General features: G+C 40.0%; 3 protein-coding genes across 4 annotated transcripts; all 3 read right to left on the bottom strand.

The window, feature by feature from the left end:
* Window positions 1-1557: 1557 nt before the first annotated feature.
* On the bottom strand, window positions 1558-3026 carry gcgb (glucagon b). The gene is made up of 3 exons (XM_076103910.1): window positions 2932-3026; window positions 1891-2046; window positions 1558-1678 (listed from the first exon to the last, which is right to left on the bottom strand). The coding sequence occupies exons 1-3, from the start codon at window positions 3024-3026 to the stop codon at window positions 1558-1560; spliced, it is 372 nt and encodes a 123-aa protein (XP_075960025.1).
* Window positions 3027-3787: 761 nt separating this feature from the next.
* Window positions 3788-12444, bottom strand: fap (fibroblast activation protein, alpha). 2 transcript variants are annotated; one of them, XM_076108041.1, is made up of 26 exons: window positions 12138-12444; window positions 11840-11924; window positions 10750-10839; window positions 10560-10654; window positions 10376-10450; window positions 10171-10223; window positions 9977-10049; window positions 9616-9736; window positions 9374-9528; window positions 8617-8714; window positions 8370-8499; window positions 8247-8285; window positions 8061-8159; window positions 7893-7963; window positions 7749-7802; window positions 7443-7567; window positions 7219-7269; window positions 6751-6849; window positions 6284-6353; window positions 5994-6188; window positions 5740-5794; window positions 5541-5640; window positions 4837-4895; window positions 4660-4732; window positions 4424-4497; window positions 3788-4224 (listed from the first exon to the last, which is right to left on the bottom strand). In XM_076108041.1, the coding sequence occupies exons 1-26, from the start codon at window positions 12138-12140 to the stop codon at window positions 4123-4125; spliced, it is 2244 nt and encodes a 747-aa protein (XP_075964156.1). In that variant the 5' UTR covers window positions 12141-12444; the 3' UTR covers window positions 3788-4122. The 2 variants fall into 2 exon arrangements, with proteins under 2 accessions (XP_075964156.1, XP_075964148.1); XM_076108033.1 differs by having other exon boundaries at window positions 11840-12444.
* A 133-nt stretch (window positions 12445-12577) lies between these two features.
* Window positions 12578-22976, bottom strand: ifih1 (interferon induced with helicase C domain 1). The gene is made up of 16 exons (XM_076108024.1): window positions 22448-22976; window positions 21972-22143; window positions 21697-21819; window positions 20913-20978; window positions 18794-19011; window positions 18054-18264; window positions 16776-16993; window positions 16258-16359; window positions 16031-16154; window positions 15699-15914; window positions 14947-15203; window positions 14695-14844; window positions 14385-14546; window positions 14105-14295; window positions 13846-13939; window positions 12578-13398 (listed from the first exon to the last, which is right to left on the bottom strand). Exons 1-16 carry the CDS (start codon window positions 22883-22885, stop codon window positions 13195-13197), a joined length of 2946 nt encoding a protein of 981 aa, XP_075964139.1. The 5' UTR covers window positions 22886-22976; the 3' UTR covers window positions 12578-13194.
* Between the last annotated feature and the right edge of the window lie 1589 nt (window positions 22977-24565).

Raw genomic sequence — 24565 nt, 5'->3', positions numbered from 1 at the left:
GTTGGCATACAAATCTATAAATCATAATCCATTATATAATATAATATAATAATACATATATTTATAGTGACTGTAACATTGCTTAAAGGTGAGCAACGGTAATTCACAAGCCTGATGCATTAAATCATCTCTAGTTATTCAATAGTTATGCATAAGTTAAGCATGTTTTTCTCTTATTATGAAGTGCTTCAGAAACGTTTACCTTGCTCGAACAGTAACCACAAAACCTTTAACTTTAGACTCAAAGAGGATTTTTTTTATAGGCTCAAATCACATATCAGACTGTCAAATAATCGGGTAGCAGCACATGCTTGGTCACACACTGCATTGACGTAATTCCTGCATTGGGGATACCATGATAGAAACATCCAATATCATTGCTGCTAAGCATTAATGTCCAACCCTCAGAGATTTGGCCTGCAAATAGACTGAAGTGGGCAGAGGTTCTTGCAATCAGCAGCTGGTTTGAATGTGCGGTGGATGACAGCTTAGAGAGGTGGCACATCCCAAAGCATGTCAAGCTGCTGGCTCATGTGAATTCCTGTTTTTCTTCCAGGAGGAACTCAAGAGTGTCGACCCGGTCATTGTTCCCAACGAGTCTGAGCTGATTGACGTGATTTCATGTTCTTTCATTGAGCATTTAGCCCTCCTCGGTGTGCTGTCACAGCATGACTGGGTGATCCTCCTCCGGTGAACAGCTGACAGGTGACACGCATCATCCTGTTACCTGGTGGAAATCCCACAGCACATTTCTCCCAGGGTAGTGGCGTGTTTATTGATTTTTGTTCTGCCTCCACAAACAGAAAGATTAGGAGAGCATGAGTGGTGCCTGCTGTCAAAATGTAACACTGGTGGTAACTGGATAGTGACAATAGTTCATATATTCCCATTTACCAATTGAAAATGTTTTCTTTCAAATAACTATTCATTTTGAAGTTTTAGAATTATATTTTTGGTGAACATTTACAGGTGGATCCTGTGCCTAAAAGGTAATCTTCATGTATTCTCTGAGATTATATGTGTAGATGGACACGTACACAGTCAGACGTAGATCCTTGCCAAGAAGAGTGATCCTTGTCAAACCAATATTTCAAAAAGGGATTACATGTTTCTTTAAAGAGGGAACTCATAGATTGTACACATTTCTTTATTGAAAACTAAATATGACTTTTATCTGAATGATAAGAAAAGGTATCGAGATTATCTACAGATGAAATTAGCCAAGTTGCAATTCAGATCAATAATGTGATTGTAACATATTCTGACACATTTTATGTGAAAAGAAAGGGGAAAATTGCCAAAATCTGAAAAACATTATGGTTCAAATGCTTGATAAAATAAAATAGTCACACAGCATTTATGATTGAGACTTATTTCAAACATACTGTTCCTTTTGGCATTTTGACATTTCCTTCAACCACTGAAGGCCGACAGAGCTTCTTATTAGGGGAATTTAATAGCATGACCAGGGAAAAAAACTCTAGTACAGTTTGTGAGACATATAATAGCACAGAGTCAGTGTGAATCGTCGCATTATTTGGCAGCTGTTGGTTGAGTTTACTCTCTTCTGCCTCGGCCATTCTTCAACCAGGAGACAAACTCCTTGACTGCTTGGTCCTGCAGGTACGAGCTCACATCACTGGTGTAGGTGCCGTCTGCATGGCGTCTAAACAGGCTCCTGTAGAGACAGACACATCTAGATGATACAGTCACAATAACTGTTTGTACAATTGCGTTGTCTGATCCAATACCACAGGCATATAGCGATCTACAGTATTAATCAATTCAAGCAATGGTTTCCTTGTCATATTACAGACTTGAGCTATATTTGATATCATTTATGCTATGCCACCAAGTTGAAGTGATCCAGTAAGAAAAGGGCACACTCACCCATTCCTTTTTGAGTTCTTTAGCCACTGGACAAAGTCTTGTGCTCTTCTTGTCTCCAGATATTTACTGTAGTCGTTGGAAAATGTTCCCTCCGAATGTCTCTTCATGTTTGTGAGCTCAATGGGTTCGGCCAGCATGGGGTTTTCAGCCAATAGACTAGAAATGATGGAGATAATAAAGCTTTAGTTGACACAACTTCATCTCAAACACTCCCCTTCCTGTCATATAAACATCCATAAATGCTGACCATCCCTGCGCTTTTTTAGGGAGTTTAACTTGCTGGAGTTCTCACACCACAGCTGTTCATCCTGTTGCATCATTCTCATCCACCAATAACTACGCGTACATTTTAGAATCAGTAATAATATCTGTAAATTTGGATCTCGTTGATGCACTGATCCATGCTTGCGAAATGAAATGTTAAAATATTTGTCAATTAGGCTATGCGATACTTTTGTAAATTGAGTTTTGCATCAGCAACCATGACAGGGGGACACCACAATACAACTAAAATAAATACTAAATATTAAAATGCCAATACATGCTACAAGGAAGGCATTCAAATGAAACATATAAACATTATCTCACGTAACTCACCTAAAAGTTCCCCAACAGGTTATTTTAATAAAGAACAACAAATGACACATTATTTGGTCTATTTAACGCGGAGATCCTTTTCCTCTAATGTCAATAGCTGATACTTTGAAAGCAACATGTGGAGCTGTCAATGTAAAAGCAGTCTCATAGCATGAGAGTTCTTTGCCATTCTTGCTTTAGAAATGTTTGGCCCTCTTAACCAAAAAACAAAACACAAAAATAAAGATTATACAAAAAGAAAACAGATGAAATGTGGTGGTTGCTTTTCTGCTGTAACACTCTATTTTGTTCAAACCTGGTTGTTGCTCTCAAAAGATTTGGTGCATATTTTTGCAGCTCAGGATGGTGTCACCAAATACTCATGGCCAGACTTTGTAATCCTCTCGTAAAAGATCTTTGCTTTTCAGGCCAATGTGTGAGACAAAGATGAGAACATGGTCTTACATGGGGTTTTGGTCTGTGTCCTGGTCAGGCATCTGCCAGCTGCTTTGGATCACGATGAGGAGCAGGACTCCTGCCAAAGAGTGAGCGCTTTTCATCGTTTTAGCTTCTGAAAGATGAGCAGAGAAAGACACTGTGAGAATATTTCAATGCAGGATGAGAGAAATAAAATATAATGTAGACTATGTCTATATTTGAAAGGAGGAAGGTACAAATATTCTCACCTGTGCGACTTGCTGTCAAGCTTCTGCGAGAAGGATTGTAAAGTGCGCTGATTGGTGCCCTTCTTCCCTCTGAAGCTGTTTCATGGTCCCCCCCCTTGATCTGCCCAGTCTTATATAGTGGAGCTGAGGAGCATTCTCCCAGGTGACTCCCCCGTCACTGAAACATCAGCGTCCTCTATTACTCTCAACCCATTAGTCAGCTTCCCTCTCAGTCCACTGAATGTATTTGACTTTGTTTAAAGCAATCTGGGTGGTGAAAGCTGCCACTTTAGGTGTTGCAATCAAACATGACCTCCACCCTGACAAATAAAGACTGACAAATACTGGCGCCCATATGTGTTCCAATGACTTCCTCTTAAGTGTCATGAAACAAAAACTGAATATTTTGTTTTATCATGTACAGACAACAAAGCTATACATACATACTGTATACATATATACATATACATATATATAAATATTTATAATTTGTTTATTTTTATAAAAGTCATGTACTCCCCACATTAGTTGCCTGTAAGTAAGCATGCAGGAAAATGTATTGAGATAGACAAAATCTACATACCTTCATTATTTTTAGTAATGATATGCGGGAAAATAATCTGGACTAAGAATATACAAATAATGAATCAGTTTTATTTAAAACAATATTTATTTATTAGAACATGACTGCACACATTATAACACTCACACAACAAATCAGTTCCGAGCTATTTATCTATTGTATGATGTCATATTCACATAAAAGAATGTTTTCAAACATAAATGCATGCAATGGCTTTGTTTTGAATGTCCGAGATTTTGACAAAGGATCCCTAAATCCACATGAAATAAAAGTGCTCATTTGTGCGAGCATTTGAACACCCATTGCACATAAAAAACAAAAACAAATTCAAGTTCAACATGACACTTCATATCACGAAAATAAAAAAAATACACAAATTAGAAAAGGATGCTGTCACAGTCTTCACATTTATTTGGGAGGAATGAGGCATTTCTGCAGGAAGTGGCTCATGAGGGTGTATGTATGATAAAAGGCTGATCCTCTGAGAGCGTGGTCCCTGTCTGTGTACCACTGAAATGAATGCCAAATTCAGATTAGTGCATAGCTTCTACAATTCTGAATTCCAATATCAAATTATACTAATTTTAAACCATATATTTAAGACTGTGCATAATAACACATGGCCGTTCCCCCCCCCCCATTTGAAACTTTCATTAAATCAACACCATCAAGACCAATATTAGTCCCACTTCCCTGAGCCAATATTTACCATCGTCTCAAAGTCCACTTGGTTGTCCACCAGAGCTTTGGAGATCTGTGCTGCCTGCTGGAAATGGACATTGTCTACAGGAAAGACAGTGTTTTCACTACGTGAATGAACATCAAAGCTCAAGGCAAACAGGGTCCATTAGTGAAAGGCTTTACTGTGTTACCTGGTACACTGTTAAGAAACAGGGCTACCACATGCTCTAAAACGGAAAATACGAGTATTTTGATGAAACGTACCATCTGCTGTGCCGTGAACCAATAGATAGTCTACTGTTCTGAAGTTCATTGCTCTGGCGGTCACTGTGGAATTCTGTTAGATAAAATAGATATGTCACCATTAAAAACGTATGTCTCAAGATAGTATTGTGCAGTTTAAAAAGAGTATTGTGAAAGAGCTGACTTGGTAAAATGTACCTTGTAAGCGTCTGAATTCTCTGCGGGATCGCCCATGTAGCGTTCAGTGTACACTGCATCTGCAAAAAAACCCGAATTTAATATCACAATTATACAGCACATAGTATACAAATTACACGTATTCAACAGAAGAAAAGATTTATATGGAGATTTATATTGAGATTTGAATCCTTAGAGGGAAACTCTATTCTACACATCAAAGTCTGGCGACAGGTCTAGAGGAGTACTGCTGAATATGTGGAAATCTTTTATCATTCCAGAGGGAGCTCCATGAATTCTGGTAAACCGCCTCAAGTGATGTCACTTGAGTCAGTGTCAGTTGGGGCTGACGACTACGAGTTTTGGGGGGGGGGGGGGGGGGGGGGGGTCTGTTAGACTGCTTCTCATCTCAGCTTGAGGTACATTAACTAGCACTAGCAAAACACACCTAAATATCCAACCACATTGTCTGTGGTCAGGTTGCATTGCGGGTGTTTGGCAAAGGAGAAGAATGCATGGAATGAAAATGACGACATCTCTGGTGTTGTTGCATCGACTTTAATCCATTTTTTTGTGTCAACAGTGTGTCTGACGATGTTATGGAACTGCAATGGCAAATCAGTGGAGGACTCTCAAGTACACTGTAGAAATGATGTCAAATAAGGGAAATAGTTCTCTCAGAATAGATTGTAGAAATATATACTATAGTATGTATTAACACCAACCATAATATTCCCACTTGGCCACTGGGGCTACTGCTATTCCACATTTGAAGAGTCCAGTTCCAGCACCCAGGGCCATTGAGGTGACGTAGCCACCATATGACTGAAAGTCAGAATAGATTGGATTTAGTGAATGTAAAAACACTGAATAAGAACACAAGTATATGAGAAATACGAAGAGCAACAAGACAGTGCAACTCACCCAGCCCCATATTGCTATTCTGTCTTTGTCGATAAAACCCATGTTGATGAATTTCCTACAGCACGTAAATAATTTATTAGCAACAAAAACAATGAACGTATATTTGAGTGTCGGACCATCCACTACTTACTTTTAAATCTTTGTGAATAATATGACATAACTTTGCTCGTCAGAGAAGTACAGCCAACAAATGAGATCCCTTCACAGTGCATGCGATATAACATGAGGTGATTGACTGTTCAGACACACTTTACCTCACGGCTGCTATCTGATCCTCCACTTCGAACGTCCCGAGGCGTCTGTAGATTGCATGCATTATTTCATCACCTTGGTAACCGCTTCCCCTTCCATCAAAGCTGGCGACGATGATCCCGTTTGAACTGGAGAGGTACGTGTCCCAGTTCAGCTTAAAGCGGTAGTCCACCTCCTGACTGCAGGGGCCTCCGTACCTGCATAGGTCAGCAACGGCAGGTTTCTTCAAATGTTTACGAACGCTCACTGAATTATGTTGAGATGGAGCGCCCGAGGAGTATTGTTTACTTACACATCAATAAGAAGAGGATACTTTTTAGACTTCTTGAAATTTGGTGGTAACATCATTTGATACCAAAGATCTGGCGGGAAAAAAAAGTACACGCTGTACTACTCCAAAATCAGAGGGGGATCAACAACAAAACTCATATGAACCCATAAAACAAAGAACACTAAACAAGATTGAGTCATTTATACACCTTAATTTATAATATATCAAATAAATACAAAATAAATAAAAATGAAGCAGACACATAGCACTTCATTTGGGGGAACAGGGCCTAGTGAATACGGAGAAATTTAACCTTTTCACAATATGTTTTAAATATCATTATCATCAACCATTTTTGGACTCTGTAAGGTTTTCTGTTATTAATTAAATGCACTCATCTGTGTTTGGGTCCAAACCTGTTAAACCTGAAACCTGACATCTTCAAACACACTGGTAGGGATCTTTAAACATACACTGTATTGTCTCACCATATCCTGCAATCTTTAACGTGCCATGCTGCATTGTCGGCATTTGGAATTGTGACAGAATATTTTCCAGATCCTTGTTCTCTTCAAGAACGGAGAGCTCTGACAAAAAATAAAATAAAGTGAATATCAAAGATATTTCTACTTTTAAACCACAAACTGTTAATCTTTAAGATCTGCCACCTCTCTTGATACAACCTGACCAGAATCAGTGTGAAAAGTACAGAGCAGGTATCACCATAACACACTTTTGTATAACTGACACTGAAGGTTGACTTTCACTAAAAACACAAGATTTGAGAATATTTCTGTTATTTAGTTATGCTACAACAACAAAATATTAATAATAATGAAAAAAATAATCTGTGCACATTTGTACAGCACACAAAGTGAGATGATGATATGAATTGACTGTAAAATGTCTGCAATAAATAATTCAACAATGGGCTTATGGTTAGTAAGGATACGGACCTGCACCTGAGCCCCTGTTGTCCATCAGTGTGTAGAGGGGCAACCCGGGTCCTGGTAAAAACAAAAATAGAAAATGCAAACACAGTTTATCAAACATCAAGTCTTCTGTACCACTTTGGAAGTCTTTGCACAGATCATTGTTCACAGATGGTCCTTGCCACAGATGACCCCCCAACACCGTGAATGAGTTATTGCTTAAGAGAAGATGTGGATGGGTAACTGACCGTAGCAGTCCATTCGGTAGTAAGAGGCGTCAAAGCTGAAGTAAGCAGAGTTGTACTGACACCTGTCCTCACGCAGGTCACAGGTGAGACACTGAGGAGCAGAAGGGCTGCTTCCAATAATAACCCTGATAAAGAAATAACTCACGTCAGTTATGACGATCAAGTAATGCAAGTTCATCCTAATGTTGTAATGTCTATTGTGCTCTTGTTTATTCTTTATAGAATCCCAAAAATGCTTCGGCTAAAGTGTCTGCTAGTCTTCCTGGGGTCCAAGAATACATCGCAGAGATTAAAAGAATTCCTTACTTGTAAAGATTTCTCTTCACGGGGATTCCTTGGTACTCATTACTCACAAAATATCTGTAGAGAGGAATTTTACACGAGTCAGATTTACATGTATTTACTTTCTTATAAGTTTTGTGTAGTTTTGTGTACGGGATCATCACTCACATGGCATCTTTTGTTAACTTGGATATATAGATGACTTCCCACTTCCCAGAGGTGATAGGCGTCATTTTGCCCTTCACAAAAGGAGTGAATACAACCCTCAACACCAAAGACGTGATGAAAGCTACTGTGCAGTATATTTAGTATATGATATAATTGAAATATACTTACATCTTTCACAAGATGAATATGTTTGTAGCCCTGAGTGTCACTCATGATTTTGTAGAAACTGAGTTTATCATCAGCAAAGAAAAGAGGTAAGGGGACGTACTGAAAAAAAAAGGTGATATTTTACAGTCATACACCGAATCAAACAATTAATTCACAATCAATGGTGGCAACTTCCCGGAGACTTACACGGCCGACCCATCCTGTCTTGCTTGTTTGCTCAAATTTCTATAGAGAGCAGAGAAATTCATTGAAGTTAATTAGCGTTTCCTCAAGTGACCACGAAGTCAACACATTGGTCATGACAGCTACCTGTTTTTCTTGCCAGCTGCTTTCATCAAACTCATAGATCTGTACAACCACGTAATTCTGTTTCCTCGTGACCCACTGCACAGCGACGCGTTCGTCTGTAACCCAGGTCACTGAGCACAACATGTGATCTCTGCAGCAAAGGCAACAGAAAGTGACAAGGTAAGGCAGACCATGAGGATATTGTGTTTGCCTCTGTTTTCAACGACGTTTGATTTAATTGATGCTATGAAGTGAAGAATATACAGACCCAGAAGCAACAGAAGCGGGGGCGAACAGCTGTGTGCGGCGGGATGGATTTGTGGTATCAACCACAAACAGTTTCACCTTGGTAAGGGGAGATCCAGCCTGCACCCAAATACAGTAGCTTTTTTGTGAAATAATTACATGAGAGATAAATAAATTATGCACAATGTGCCCGTATAATGTGTTCAAATTAATAAAAGAAATATCGTGCCTTGCAAAAGTATTCACCTCCCATGGCGCTTTTCCTATTTTGCTGCATTACGAAGGTTCAAACTCCAGCGACACTTGTAGTATATAGAACAACGGCGGTGTTTAGCGCAACGTATTTCGACTTATGGCCTTCATCAGGGTAAATTTATTCAGAGAGGCAACAAATAGAGCAAAGATAACTCTGAAGTAGCTGGAAAGCTACACAAGAGAGATTGGAGTATCTGTCCATATAAGGACGACTGCAAAGCCTTTCGCTCTACAGAGATGGGCTTTATGGAAGAGTGGCCATAAAAAAGTAATGTCTTTGAGAAATAAACAATATGTTTGGTGTTAGCTAAAAGGCATGTGGGAACGTGTTCTCAATTCTGTTTCTTTATACAATGCTTTTTTTTCACATCTCCAATTTTTACTATTTTCTGTAGGTCTATTATTTAAAATCCAAATAACATTCATTTTAATTCCAGGTTGTAACGCAACAAAGTATGAAAAACCCCAAGGGGGGGGGGGGGGGGTGAATCCTTTTGAAAGGCACTGTAAATATTGAATCCCACCTTTGGGTATGGAACCGCCACTGTCTCCGGATACTGCTCCGCTCCATACCAAGGGAACTCAATTTTGTGAACGTTTGTATCATTAAACTCTGCATAAGCCAGACATTTTCCAGTTGTTGACCACCATATTGCCCCGTTTGACGCAAATACTTCCTCTGAAATCGTTGGAAGAAAATAAATCGGTAATCATCTTCCTTATAGAGACACAGATGCACACCTGAGGAAGAGTGAATGTTACTCACCCTCATACACCCAGTCAGGGACACCGTTGAGGATCTCATTCTTTTTCCCGTTGTGGGTTACTTGTATAGCTTCAGAAGTTACATCGGATTTGAAGAAAACATTGAAGTTTGAGACGTAAGCCTGCAAATCAAAATGTAGTTTTTGATTACATCCATGATACAAAATCCATACTCAGATTCATAACTTTACTTCATCAAGTACACTTTTTACAACAGTCTTACAGGACCTGATATTTATTTTGGAGTCCCATGTTGCGTCACATATCATGGCAACATAATTCAAAGCCAGTGATGTTGAAGCAGCTGTAACATTGTTTATTCCAACTGAATGTGACGGCAGGGCTGCCTGGAGTAAACTTACATATTTGTTTCCTTTTGGGGCGAAGGCAAAGTACTGCACAACAGTTGGAAGATTCACAGGCACAACAAATGTTCTGGAAAGACATATGAATATAATTTAGGGTGATACCAAATAAATCCCGACCTATTATTCTGTGTGTCCATCCATATAATGAGAAATGATGGACTGCATCACAATAAAACACTGCAACTTACGAACTCTCCCTGTCATAGATGGAGTAAGAGGCTGCGTATGAATGTCTCCATTTCTGTCGGAGTGCAAAACACAAAACTTAGTTTCAGACGTTTTCTATCAGGTATTTTTTTATGATGATTAAAGAGCGAACCTCTTGTAAAGTTGAAATATTGTAAAAACACACGTGCAAAGCTAGCCGGGGGACATTCACTGGGAGTTTCTCACCTTTGTGAAATTGCTTTCAAAAGCGATGTATCTATAATCACCTGACAACATGTAATCTGTGGCATCCACTTGAGCCTACAATGGTAACGATTAAGACACTATTAGTATAAAATATAGGTTATTCTGAATTATCATCGTGTTTATTGTTACAAAGTGTTCATATTGGAAAATACAAATATATTACAAAGGTTGAATTGCTCAAATAGAGTGACTCCTCATTTGTTTCAGCATTGTGGAGGAAGACATTCCCATCTCTTGTTTTATGCAGATACTCCTTGTCTGCAGATATAAAAGACAAGAAAAATGTTTGTACACAACATGAGTTATATATTGTCTTGCCCAAAAAGACCAACCTGTGTAATATATAGATTTACCTGATATCCAATACAAATTGTAGGAATTCCACCTAATGGTGTCATTGAAGTAATCTTCGAGGGTGAATAGCCTTTTGGGAGCATCATACTCTGAAATGATGCACATGCTGCATTAGGGCTGGTTGCCTATCACAATACCAGACATCCAGTGGGAGAAGAAGAATTCAGATCTCAAGTAAAAGTTGCAATACTGTGATTATAAAAGTACACGCAAAAGTCCTGCATTCAAAATCGTACTCAAGTAAAAATTGGCCTGCATCGAAATCAAAGTAAAACAACTCATCATACACAACAGCCCTTTTCAGAATGATGTACATTATATTTCTGGATTACATTTAGTGATGCATTAACGTGTACATCACTTCAATGTTGCAGCTGGAGAAGATGAGACTAATCTTTATATATATATAAGTATATATTTATATATACTTTACATACTGCTAGGTGGCTTAACCTACGATAAGTTAATTTATATTTTGTATTAAACTAAATTGCGCAAGTAACTAAAGTTATCAAGTAAATGTAGTGGAGTAAAAAGTACCATGATTGAAACATGATACATGATTGAAAGTAGCATAAAGTGAAAAATATTAAAATAAAGTAAAATACAGCACGTAGTTACATTCCGCCACTGTAGAAAAGTAAGATGTTGCTGTTAGAAATAAGAAATAAATAATAAAAAAAACTCATCCATCTGTACGTCACGCGGTGGCGCTATAACGTCCTGCAGCGTGCTGTTACTCTGCTGATCCATATAAGAGCCACTTATACATCATGTAATCGTTGTCTGTTCGTTCACAAGTTTGTTACTCAAACGAGACAAACGTATAAATAACAAATACACACATTTAGGCAGCAAAACAAAGCAAACAAAAACAAAAAAATGAAATCACCAAAACAAGAAATGAACCAATTAAAAAGCATTCATGTAATATTGTTTTACTATGCTGTATAAATACGTAGGATACTTGATTTCTTTCTTTCTTCAGTGTCACACACACCGTTTTTTGGTTATTTTCACACTGTTCCCAACACGCCTCACAAGAGAGAAAGGAAAGCACAGACGGGCCAGGCCTAAACGTCAACTTACTGCTGTAATAAACTGCTGAGATCGTTATTAACGTGATGACGACAACCGTCCCGATCACCCACCACAGCACCCTGCTGCTGCAGCCCTGTGAAAGGGGACACAAAAGTTGCAAAACCATCCTCCTCTTAAAATCACACAACACAAGCTGACGCTGCAGATTCTGGTTTTGTAGTCAGTTTATCCCAAACAGAATTCGCTGCACACTGTCCGCAGTAAGTGAGTTACATTTATCTACCAATGGTGCATTTAGGTTTTGACTTCTTACTAAGTTTTGAAGCTGATAAATCCATTTACTGACCATGACGCTGAAGAAGTCGCCGTGGAGCTCTTCAGTCTTTTAATAATCCTGGTCGACGATGTGAAGTTTAAAGTGACTTCTGCTGCCTGGTTAACATGCTCTCACAGCAACAAAAAAAAAACCCCCCCCGCAACAATGGTTTTAAACTAAATACGGCAACATGAGAAAAACAGAGCTCCGTCCTACTTTTAGTTGAAGCAAGGCTTCTCACACTTCCCGCTGCATTCCTGAGAGGAGTCCGACACCAGACAGACAGAGATGCCTCCCTGAAGTCTGCCTGCACAACTTTCCAAGAGCGCACAACTTGCTGGTATTTAGGAAGCGGCTTTTTCACCGTGGAGCAAGTCATTCCCTCAACAAATGAAGGGAGAAGTTGGCTAGAGGTAGAGATTTACAGTTGTGGAAAAAAAAAGAAACACAATAATGGTGTTGGACAAGTGTTTAGTGGGGGGGACAGTTTTTAATAAAAAGTGAATTCATTATTTAGAACATAAATGCAAATCAAAAATAAAAGGACACGTCAGACAAACACATGTTTTATAACTCAAGAACAACTTCATGATGGTGCCCGGGACGGACAATCAGATCACTCAGGTGTCTTTTTTGTTGGATGAAAACAATTCTTTGAAATAGTTCTAAAAATAGCCGCTGTGACTGGCTCAACATTTAGGATTTAATGGAAAATCACCAGCAGCACTTGTTTGTCTGCATGCGTGTTGACAGGTGGGCTCTGAGGGGCTATCACAGGCTTAGTGGCTCCTATCTCAGGAGACCACAGGAGTTTGTGAGAGGAAAATCCTATTTCCCTCAGTGATGCACACAATAGGCACATACATTCTAAGGTTGTTAAGAGTTTCTGCAGTAAATTCAACATATAGTATCCCATACACCGACAATTCTAATTCATGTTTTGCAGCACATGCTTAAACCCACAGCCATCAGAGACTCCAGTTATCACGACACTCGAAGGAAGCGTTGCATTTGCCAGTGAGATGGGTGAAGTAATTCATGCCGTGCAAGCCAAAGAGAATAACCGACGAGTCTACGTAGGTGTGATTCATTCAGCGTCGTCATCTTCGTCATCTAAGCTCTCCGCCACGCGGCTCGCTTGCTCGGCGTAGTCAAAGACGGGAAACTTGATGGGAAGCTCGCTCCACTTGGTGCATTTGCTGATCTTCTTTCCGTTGAAAGTCACCACAAAGTTTTTCACATGGAGGCAGGGGCAATCGATCCCTCGGTAGAGCATCATGGAACCCCATCTCTGCAACGCAAATCAGGGATGATAGGGTGGTATATGTGTACACCGAGTGAGCAAAGGCTTGTTCAAACGACAAAACAAATTAATTTAATTTGTGAGCTCAGCTGAAATATAATTTGGGAGGAAACTGGCAACCAGAGTAAGTATTAGTCAGTCCTAGCCTGAAGTAAAGAATAATTGGAATCATCTGGTTGTAGTTATCTCTCATGTGATCCACTGACTAATTTTCATTCCTACTGGACTGGTCTCATATCCAACATTTCTCTTGTTCTGTTTGAAGAGACAGCTGTACACCACTGGTCCCTCTGAATGTTCCATGCAGATTCATGGCTTCACATTGAATGGACGGACATGAACGTAGTATTGATTCTCTCATCTAACCTTCGGCAAGAAAGAAAATAAGTGCATTTCCCCAAATGTCCCATTAAAAAAAGAACATTTTTCATTTACCTGCCCGCAGTTCTTGCATGCTATGTAGTAATTCGTCTCATAATCCAGAAGTCGCTCTTGAAGACTAGGGTTTTCTCTCTTCGTGAAAAGTTGACTGTAAAAGAAAAGAAGTCCAAATTAAAATTGAATTTGGAGAGATTTGGACAGATTAGCTAAGCATGCAGGATATAATTCATGATGAGAGCATAACTACAGCTGTGGGAGACAGTTTATACATCACGGAATAATGTAAAAGTCGACTCTGAATTGTGATTCGTACCTGAACTCTGGTGTAACATTGACTCTGTGCATGTTTTCGATGATCTGGATGTCATCGCCTGTGCAGACGTGTGTGGGGCAGCTTCGGCAGCTAAACTTCACTTCATACTTCTCATCCTGCATGCGTTTCTGCTTCTTCTTAGACATTCTCACCTTCTCCTCCATTATAGCCTGAAACTGGAACTCGTAGATCTGATAAAAAAAAAGAATAAAAAACATCACCCGGAGTGGTCCTATTGGAATGTAGCTTTCAGTTTAAAAACAGTCTGAAGAGAACGTACCCGTTTGTCATAGTCCGCTTGATTTAAGGCTCTGATTTTGGTAATGGCTTTGTTCATCATGTTAATGCGGTACTCATTGACACACTCCTTTTCGGCCACCCCAGAGTTCTTCACCTCAACCAGAGTGTAACTGCTGTCCTCAGCTCTTCCTCTGCCTTGAGCCTGCAAAAAGGTCAATGGCAGTCAATGGTAAACAACCACTTTAATGTCTTCCTGTAATACATATGTATAATGGTGCCTTCATTACTGGACAGATAAGTTATAATCGTTAACTCACACCACAGGTCATTTGACAAGAGACATCACTGACCTGAATCATAGCAATCTCATTGGTCACAAGGCCGTAGCGGATAACAAAGTTGCACGCCGCTATGTCCAAACCCTCCTCTGCAACAGTGGTAGCAATCAGCACGTTGACTTCACCGTTGCGGAATTTGTTCAGCACGTCCCTTTGCTCTGTCTGATAAATGACGCAATTGAGGTTAGTTGTGATTGTGATTTTTTTTAAGTTTGCAGGTTGCTAGAGGCAGATGTGCTGCAGTTTTGTGTGATGTGCACTCACATTGGTCATTGGTTTAACAACACTCTGGTCTCCTCCTCCGATCACATGAGAGGCTTTCACTCCAATGTCAGCAAACTTGGGGTTTTCCTGAATCCACTGACTTAGAGCAATGGCGCTGCGACGTGTTTTGGTGAAAATGATCCCTCTGGCCGCCTCCCTGCTGCTGAACTCGTGCAGAATTTTACTTCTCAGTTTCGACAGGCTGTCATTTTCATACTCTGGCTTCTCTGCGAGTCTCTGCAGTTCTTCCTTGTTCTCTGCAAGGCATCGGATTTCAAAGCATTGTGGTAAATTCTTAGTATCATTTTGAAGTTAAAGGAACAGTTTGGGGGAAAAACGTTTATTCAAAAGCCAAATTGAAAAAAACTATGTGTGGATGTTAAGGTTCCTAAAAATAAGTCTTGTTATTGCCGTTGGCTTAGCAGGCAGACCTGTGGAAACTTACACATGAAACCACGACTTGCTAGTTTCACACTTTGGTTTTTGTACAGATTAAACAAACAAGATATAATGAGTTAGGTTAGTGGATTTTGTTACCTTTGGACACAACCAGACTAGCTGTTTCCTTATGTTTCCAGTCTTTATGCTAGGCTAAGCTAGCCAGCACCAAGCCTTATATTTACAGATATCAGAGTTGATCTAACTCCAGGCTAGAAAGCATAATACGCTTATTTCCCAAAATGTGGGAAGTAAGCAAGTATTGACTTAAAATGCAACAAGACATTAACAGTATTGATAACAAGTCACAATACCTTTGAACAAATTGAAGAGGAATCTCTCAGTATCTGTGATTTTTATGTCATTCTCCTCGTCTGGAGTTGTTTTCCTCTTTATCTCCTCCTCGTGGTATTTGTTCAGGAAACTGAAGGAATCACGCATGCGGATGGTGTTGCTGAGATTCAGGCCCTCGCTGTACTGTCGAAGGTGCTCAGAGCAAACCCGCACTTTCTGATTTTCCTCCGTTGCAGCTGGAATTAATTGAGACACGTTTTAGATCCAAGAAGCCAGGTGGCTTGTTATAAAAAGGAAAGCAAGACAAAGGGCTTGTATCCCTGAAGAGGAGCATTAAAAAAATGGTGCTCACCTATTCGCTCTTTTTGAACAACCCACTGTTCATAATTCTGAGAGCCAAGGTCAGATGTGGGGCTCAGCTCGGCATGTGCATGAATGTCATTCATGATGTTCTTGATTACATCACCAAAGGGATCCTGAAGAGGACACAAACATATAACACTCTTTAAAGCCGTTCCTTAGAGAGAGAAACTGTATCAACAAGCTACCATGAGGTCATCTCCTGTTAAACAAATGTACCTCTCTTCTGTCTTCAATAGTTTGAATCAGTTTCCTCGGTTCCCTTTGGTACTGCCCAAGGTCCGTCGTCATGATTTTGTAAGCGTCCAAGTTTGCACAAATCTATGAAAGAGACACATATTGACATATTTTCGTTGGAATAAATCAAAATCAGACATCTCCATGTTAGTGACGCACACTATTTCTACAAAATCTCTGCATGTCAGACACAGTTGAGCCGAAGCCAAAAGGCTGTTTTTAATTTTTGACTTTTGTGGCGCTAGGAAACTTTATGGCTGTGTGGAACATTTGAAGCAGCTTGGCTGGATAAACAGGATCCTCGCTGACTGAGGCAGAGACAGTGAAACTGGAGTGTGAAACTCAAAGAAAGTAAGTGTGGACACAACAGCTTACTCATCTCTTCTGTGATTCTTATGGCCATGGCCTCTGGTGTTATAGCAGTTTGCCAGGTGTACCTAATATGTGCTCTGTGCTTTTGTCGACATGGGTGTGGACAGCAAGCTGAGAATAGTACTTACGCGCAGTATGTGGTCCTCAGCGGCCTTCATTTTCGTGGCACCCCCGACACCCGGTGAGGCAGTCAGGCCCAGGATCTGAGGGAGGGGCATGGGCTCCTTCTGCTCTTTCTTCAGCCTTGTGTTCTTGAGCTTTTGCGTCAGATAGCGCATCATTATGTGGTTGTAGACCTCTCCTTTCTGAGTGTGGTGACACTCATCTATGACGATCAGTGACAGATCTACGTGAAGAGAAGACAGCCAAACATATAAATGCATTGTATTGTACAGTATGTCACACAAAGAAGTCTAGTTGTAAAAAGCAACATGGAGGATTACAAAAAGAGATTCTTTAGAGATTCATTTGTTTGGCAAGATTACTGCTTGCTTTGTCAAAACAATAACATTTCTGCGAGTCTCACTGTAGCATTACCATCCAGGGACTACAATTTTCTCAACCAAAGCAGTGCCATTTATATGACATTTATTTGTGTTTCTTAAATAAATAGAGGTGTTTTTAACTCACAGATCATAACATCTGTCTGTGAGAGAGATCCTCCCACACATACCAGCACTTTTCTAGGAACCTGACTCAGCAGTTTCAGCCACACAATAACATATGCTGGAAAACGCTTAAAAAAAAGAAGCTTTAACTCATTACTTATTTTTTTTCTATTTAGCAAAAGTCACAGTGAGGTGAATTATAATCATTCACACGAAAAAGTTTAACCAGTACAAATTTGTCCCCGGAGGAAAAAGAGAAGGGAGGAGTGGCAGCTTGATGTACTGTGTGTGATAGAAGGTCTCATGTGAATTTGATCAGCCGCACACTGATGGCTTGAACAGACGTGTGGCCTGGAAGGCAGGAGATAGGAAAAAAAAAGAAAAAGGACACGCTCTCAGGCGTTTCAACAAACAGCATATGTTCCACTGAGGTGGCTATTCCACCTTGGACTGGTGAGTGCCAACAATAGTGAACAGCAGAGCCGGAAGACTTTGACAAGATCCTGTCAGGCATCATCAGGGGAGGTGTTATGAGTCCTCTGGGTGGCTTTCTATTCCAAAACCTGTCAGTGTCTGTGGTTTAAGCCTGAACAGATTTTAACTAAAGGTTTTAGGAAGCCTTTAAAAAATAAAACATAAGGTTGTTTTGACCTTATTTCAATTTTGATTCTGGTCTTTTTTTAAATATTTTGATCAGGTTTACTAAAACCAAAGGAAACGACTGCGCCAAGGAAACGTTTTTCACATTCTCGTGTCAGATCCTTCAAGCTTTTGTAAAATCACATTGTAAAACCATACCGCTCAAGTTCACCCCTTCGTCGTCTCCTTTGTTAGACCTCTCCAAGAAATTCTCCAGGATCTGGGCTGTGCAGATGATGACGTCATTTTTCTTCACAATCTCTGTGAATGAGATTTTGAGCTGGCAGTCTCCGCTGACTCTCTCCACTTTATACGTGTGCTTCAAAAATGGCAAGAACTCTGCAGAGTAATGCTGCTCAACAAGAGGAACCTGCAGGACACAAGAGCACATTCAGTGTTGTGAAATACCTGCCTCGCTTCTATTAATACACCTTTGAGGGTGTGTTCAACACATCGGTGTTTTTTAACATTAGTTGTGCCATGATTTAAAAGATATGTGATTCATCAGGGTGAGTTACCCTCTCTACTGCAGGGAAGTGACATGGCAAGTTATTATTCTGTTCTTTCCGGAGTTGAAGAGTGAACCAGTCTAAGTCACTATACGATCACTATTTCTCAAGCTGTTTTAAAACTCAACTAAATAGTTTTATATCTGACGAAACTTTAATCCAAAATGGATTAAGTAGAGGTCTTTTCCAGTGCAGGGCAAATCCCACGCATGCCAAATGGAACCAAAGTGCAGGGGAAAGTCTAAACCGTACGGCATGTAATTTGTGGTGAGCTGACCCACATGTCCAAATTGACTGAAAGATAGAATGTTTTCTTTGGATTTGAAAAAGCGGATAAGTAGGTCAGCGTAGTGGTGCGAAGCCAAACTGTTTCAAGTCAGGTTGTTGTACCTTGTTCACCAGGACGACCACTTTCCCTGAACGCCCCCCTGTCCTCCTGTGGTCCAGATGTTTTTTGGTAATGTAAACTGCAACTCTGGTTTTACCACTTCCTGTCGGGAGGCATATGATGATGTTTTTCCCCTCCAAGGCAGGTCTAGCGACGTCCATCTGATAATCTCGAAGAACAATATCAGCTTTTTCTGGGACTCCAGCCGCTGCTACTGAATCTGTAATGCAGAGCAGAGCCCCTCAGACACACAAACCTTCTTGTCTAGGTCAGCAACCCACAATTACAGGCATCACAAGCAGGAAATAACTGTGCTTGTCATTGTTTGAGGTTTTGGTCCTGTGGTGGACAGGATGGTTTTCTTAAAGCTGCTATCAAAAATGCAAAACACACTCTATGCATATGCACTGATTTCATGGTATACGTTCTTCTTTTAAAACATAAACACTGAGCATTCAGACTTTGCCCTTTCATTGTTAACCCACCTGATTTTAAACTACACAGAACACGGATAAAACCCCATGCCTTATGTACAGTAGTCAATATGCGAACACTCTATGAATCATTTCAGTCAAATCATGTTTGCTTAGTCTAAACCATAAAGTTCAAAGATTCAAAGAACTGTGCCAAAAGCAGGCCAGCAGATATCATTGTTCACATCTATAATCTGGCCTTTTACTCATTAGCAATATAAAATGGGAAGTCTCATTTAAAGGGGAATATTATTACAATTTAACTGCCTCAAATCTTTCAAAAATAATCAAACTCCAGATGATGTACAGTGTTTCCGTGCACAAGCTAACATCTGCTTGCATTTATTTCCCTGCTCTTGAGGTCGATTGTGGCAGCATTTTGTCTTATTTTCCTGTTTGCAAGGACAGAAGACTTTGTGATTCACTTCAGTCAGACTTGAAGTCGCTGGCGGGCTATGACTCATTGGCTCTGTCTAGGCAGGGGATACAACATGCACCATGTGCATACACCCCCCTCTCTGCTACCTTGAACTAGAGGTACTACGTTTCCTCCCAGTTATGAGTTCAATCCCCTGGAAAGCTTTTTTTTCCCTCCGTGCAGACAGCTTTTAATTTTCCCTCTCATACTGGGTATGCCAGAGGTTAAAGTGCTGTTTCAAGGAACTAAATCGAAGTAAATACATGTCTGTGCCGATGGCGAGATAAGGCTTAAGAGACCATAAGAAGTAAACAGTGGCCTGTGAGGCCCCCTGTATTTTTACGAGCAGTTCCCTGACGCTGAACTTATTAGAGCGGGAAAGTCAACAATCAGCTACGTTTAATATCGTTCCAAAAAGAACAGAAAATCCACAGGCTTATTTTTCAGTTTGATTCAGTGCAGTGAAATGAATTGAAGAAGAACCACAAATCAATCTGCACATGGAACAATCTTACATGTAATCCTTTCTGTTTAATCCATGCAACCTGGGCCAACCAGTCAGGCTAATGTCATTACTCATGTTAATGAGACAGACTGTACTGTAACCTCTTATTAGGACAATAAAAGACACTTCCTCCATTTCTTCATATCATGTAATTATTTCCACCGCCTGATTAGTTCACGCCGCTCTACTTTTGTTGATTATCCCTAAAGCACTCATTTATTATGCAAACACAATGTCGGAGAGGCACTTTAAACGAGCACGGTGCGGTGAGGGATGATGCAGTCGCTTTGATTGCTTTTGAGACAATCAAAGTCTATATGTGTAATGGAAGGCCCCACTCCACAGCGACTTGAAGGCAACTTTTCCTTTACATTACTTTACAATGCGCGAATATAGCAGCATGTGGTTTTCATTTGAAGCGCTGGCTTTGTCCTCTTTGACCTATATGTGGTCCATCATTGTACACACATGGTACTTATCCTTTGGCGGTAAGCAGCCTGAAATGTTCCACTTACAGCACGTTCCAAACACACTCATTCTGCTTTTATGGTACTACAGGGCATCTACACATCCAGCGTACATTTTTTCTCTCACTATGACTTGAGTTTTGTTTTTGCGCGTGTGGGACCAGAACCAGCTTTTTAGATCGCTACCATACTTTGAATCCTTAAAAAACATAAACAGTATCAACAACTGTAGGGTGAGTGATGGTGGATCAGTCCCACCTGGTTGTGAGGGCTTCGAGCTTTTTGGCACTTGACTGGATTCAGTGGGAGCTCCTTCGTACAGGTCTGAAAAGAGAGTTAACGTTCTAGTTTATTACAAATGCAATGAAATGCATCTATCCTGGCTCTCTCAGCCCTTAAAACTATAAAAGAAAAAAAGACTACGCTTATACTGAGATATCAACTAAGGTATACAAATCACAGTCGGTAAAGGCAGGAGGTACATCTCAGACTTGTTCACCAAAATTACCACAGGGAAGATTTCCCCTCTCACCCCTGGTGGTAACAATGCAGATAGTTTCAGATGGAGATGTCTGCTGCCTCTCAATAAAACAAAGGAGGTAGATTGAATTGTGTGGGTGGTCCTTGAGGCATTGATAACTTACATTTGAATTTTGTTTACAAGGAGCAATGTCCTAGTTACTCATGATAATCCACAGACCTGGTTATGGACCAGAGATGATATATGTGACTCTTGTGTTTTATTATCTACTAAAGAAACAATTTGCATGAACATGTCCATATAAAACCTTTGCAAATGAAAATGATCTACACGGTCAGACACCCGGGTAACGGGTAAATGACAAAAATGTGTGTTTTGTGATTTGGGTAAACTGAAACATAAACTGCTACTACTGGACAGTATGAATGTCCAAATTAATTTATTTCACTTAGCTTATTTAATTTAAAGACTACTGAATCAGGGCTTCTGCCAGTTGTTATCACTGACATCTAAAGATAATATATTTTTCACTGATTGTTGGACAAAGGTGTTCTGCAAGACCTGCTTCTCCTTCCTCCGCATAGCTGATGTCCATTAACTGCAGGCTATCACCGCCTTCAGCTGCTGCTGGAGCTTCACTTTCCATAGGTTCATCTTTCACTGAAGGCAGTTTCTCCCCGGAGCCTAGTGAGAAATAATCAAATCACACTTTGGCAGTTAATTTAATTAGTAAGTAAGTAGGTACTAAATATGTTTATCTAATTAATAATCAAAACACAGATACTTCATTGATGACATTACATGCACTGGGTGTGTGCTCCTGTAATGTGAGTCACCTTTCTTGTTAGAGTCAGGTGACCCTCCAGTCAGCTCGTACAGGTGCTGGTGTTCAGTTTCACGCAGAACCTCGAGAAAGACAGAGAACCATCCTGGTCGACCTCTCACGATACAACTGAGAAGTTCACGGGCTCCACTCCTGTTTCCTTGGGTTGTCGTTGCAGTTTTAATCTACAGCATGAGCATAATAATTGACTGGTTTTGTGCTATCAGAATTGAGATACTGTGCTGTGCAAAACAGATGAAAACGGCCTACATTTGACTGCCATCTTGTGGCCAATCACTGCAAATACATCTACTGGGACATGGGGTTTAAAAAGTGGAACTGGAAAAACTATACACACTGAAGTTTGTTTACAGACTACATGTGATAACCATTTTCTGCTATACATTTACAGTGGGTGCATGATGTGAGACTTTGATTACCCTCCAGGTGCTACTCAGTTCCAGATTAAAATATGATCGGTGTACTTACAATCTCAACGTCATCCTTGGTGAGGAGGCATTTGGAGGAACAGTGAAGGGACACAACGTCAGTCTTCATGTCCACAAGACTTGGAGAGAGCAATTGAATGAGCTTGACACAGTAATCATTATCGGCCTCCACTTCAGGTTCTGGGGGATTGACCTGCATGTATTCCGCTGCAGATTCACAACCTGCATGTAACAACGCGTCAACGAATGCCCTGAACCAGCCATGGGCATGTGGCTTCTTTAGAACAGCGGAGATCAGGAGATCCGTGGCCACCATATTGCCATCGGTCCTCGCCTTCTGTCTGATCTGCTCCTTTTGGGCGGTTTCGATAAACTGTATATGATCCAGAACCCGATCGACCACAACACGCTCTCGCAACCTCGGCCTGTAGTCTTCAATGAGACGCTCATAATTGATATCATCGTTATCCGAAGCCATTACGAATCAGCGTGATCGATAGCGCGCTGTATAGCCTCGACAGGGTCGCTCCAGCGTCCCTAAAAAAACGATGATTCACTGTATCAAGGAAATGAAAAGGTTTCACTTTCGTTTCTCCCTAAACCTCATGGATTAAACTGTCGTGAAACTGATTTCAAAATGGACACAAACATGTTGTTTATTACATGATCTACAAATGGAAAAATGTGATATACACAAATATTAATAATTAAAAATAATATTCGGTATTCACAAATGCGTGTTCCAATCTAATACCAAGCGATTTGAACACTTGTAAAACAGTTATGCAAATGCACACATTAAACTTCACCGATCTGATAAATCCCCTTCGAAAAGCTTACACATGTCTGAAATATTTGTGATATTTTTATTTATGGATTTCTAGATCGTTTAACGTGTGCGCACGGATCGCCTGATATATATACGGATCAGGTTACATTAACTGTCTCTTGCGTAAAGTTTAAAGACTATTTTCACGGTGTGCGGCTCCGCGCATATCCACAAATGCATGCTGCGTTTAGGTGCTAGTGGGAAACTGGGACATCTGGCTATTTTTGGTACGTCAACGACCATGTAATCAAATTCACTGAACTGAACTGGCCACCAAGTGTCAGCATTGTCACATAATACGTTTCAATAACAGGTCTTTGCATAGGACCTACAAACATTAGCCTGCAACTGACTGAGGTATTTAAAGCTGTTTTTGTATTTTAACAGTGACCTATAAGAACTGACTTTCGCACTCAGCTGTTTATAGCTGCGTTGCATTTGTTAATATGTATTGATACATTAGTACAACATGTTGTTCGGAACTTTGTTTAAACGTGAGTAGAAGTAAATTTAGTTAAAGGCCCAACACACCAATTGTCCTTTCACACAGGTGTTTTTAGTTGTGGCTGATTAAAATCCTTTGATTTTCTTTTCCCTCACTATCATTTAGCACCTGCAAAGGCGGGACAGCTTTACCATTGTATCATTGGTACATTGACTCACTATAGGTGACCTGACCTCATATTAATTTGTGTTTGCATTGTTACACCTTTATGGACTTAAAAAGAGAAATATGACACAACTAGAAGTGTGTTTTCATTTATTGCTCCCACAGCTTCAAAACAAACATATCTACTACTGTTTTGCTAATGAGTTTCTCATATAATTTACTCAGTTAAAAAAAAGAAAAATATATATATATTTTTTAACACCTTGCAATGTGATGTATTTATCTTCTAACAATTGTCTAACAATATTTTAAATTTAATGTACATTGCCAACAAAAACAGTACAGGAAAACGATATGCTTCATTGATGTTATGGTTAGTTATACATGAAGATGCTGACTTAGCATTTGGATTGGTTGTATAGGCACAAAACCCTCTCTGGGGCCTGTTTATGCGCAAGTACTAACTTTCCATGTGTTCCCCTTCCCCTCTCTCCCCCAACCCACCCTTTAAGTGCATCCTAAAAAGAGACAAATACTCTGACATCATTTTATATTGTAATGTGCTACTTTGGGCTCATAAACAGTGCAAAACAGTAAATATATAAATAGAAAACACATGCACTGCCATGTAGAAATACCTACATCATACTTGTTTGTCAGAGTCCTAGTTCTGAGATAACAGCAGAATACAGACTACTTAAATCTGCATGTTATGATAA

This window comes from Anarhichas minor, unplaced genomic scaffold (assembly GCF_050575085.1).
Source record: "Anarhichas minor isolate MPS153535 unplaced genomic scaffold, ASM5057508v1 ptg000004l, whole genome shotgun sequence".
Lineage (NCBI taxonomy): Eukaryota > Metazoa > Chordata > Actinopteri > Perciformes > Anarhichadidae > Anarhichas > Anarhichas minor.
The sequence above is the reverse complement of the archived record's forward strand: the minus strand, read 5'-3'. Positions and strand labels throughout refer to the sequence as shown.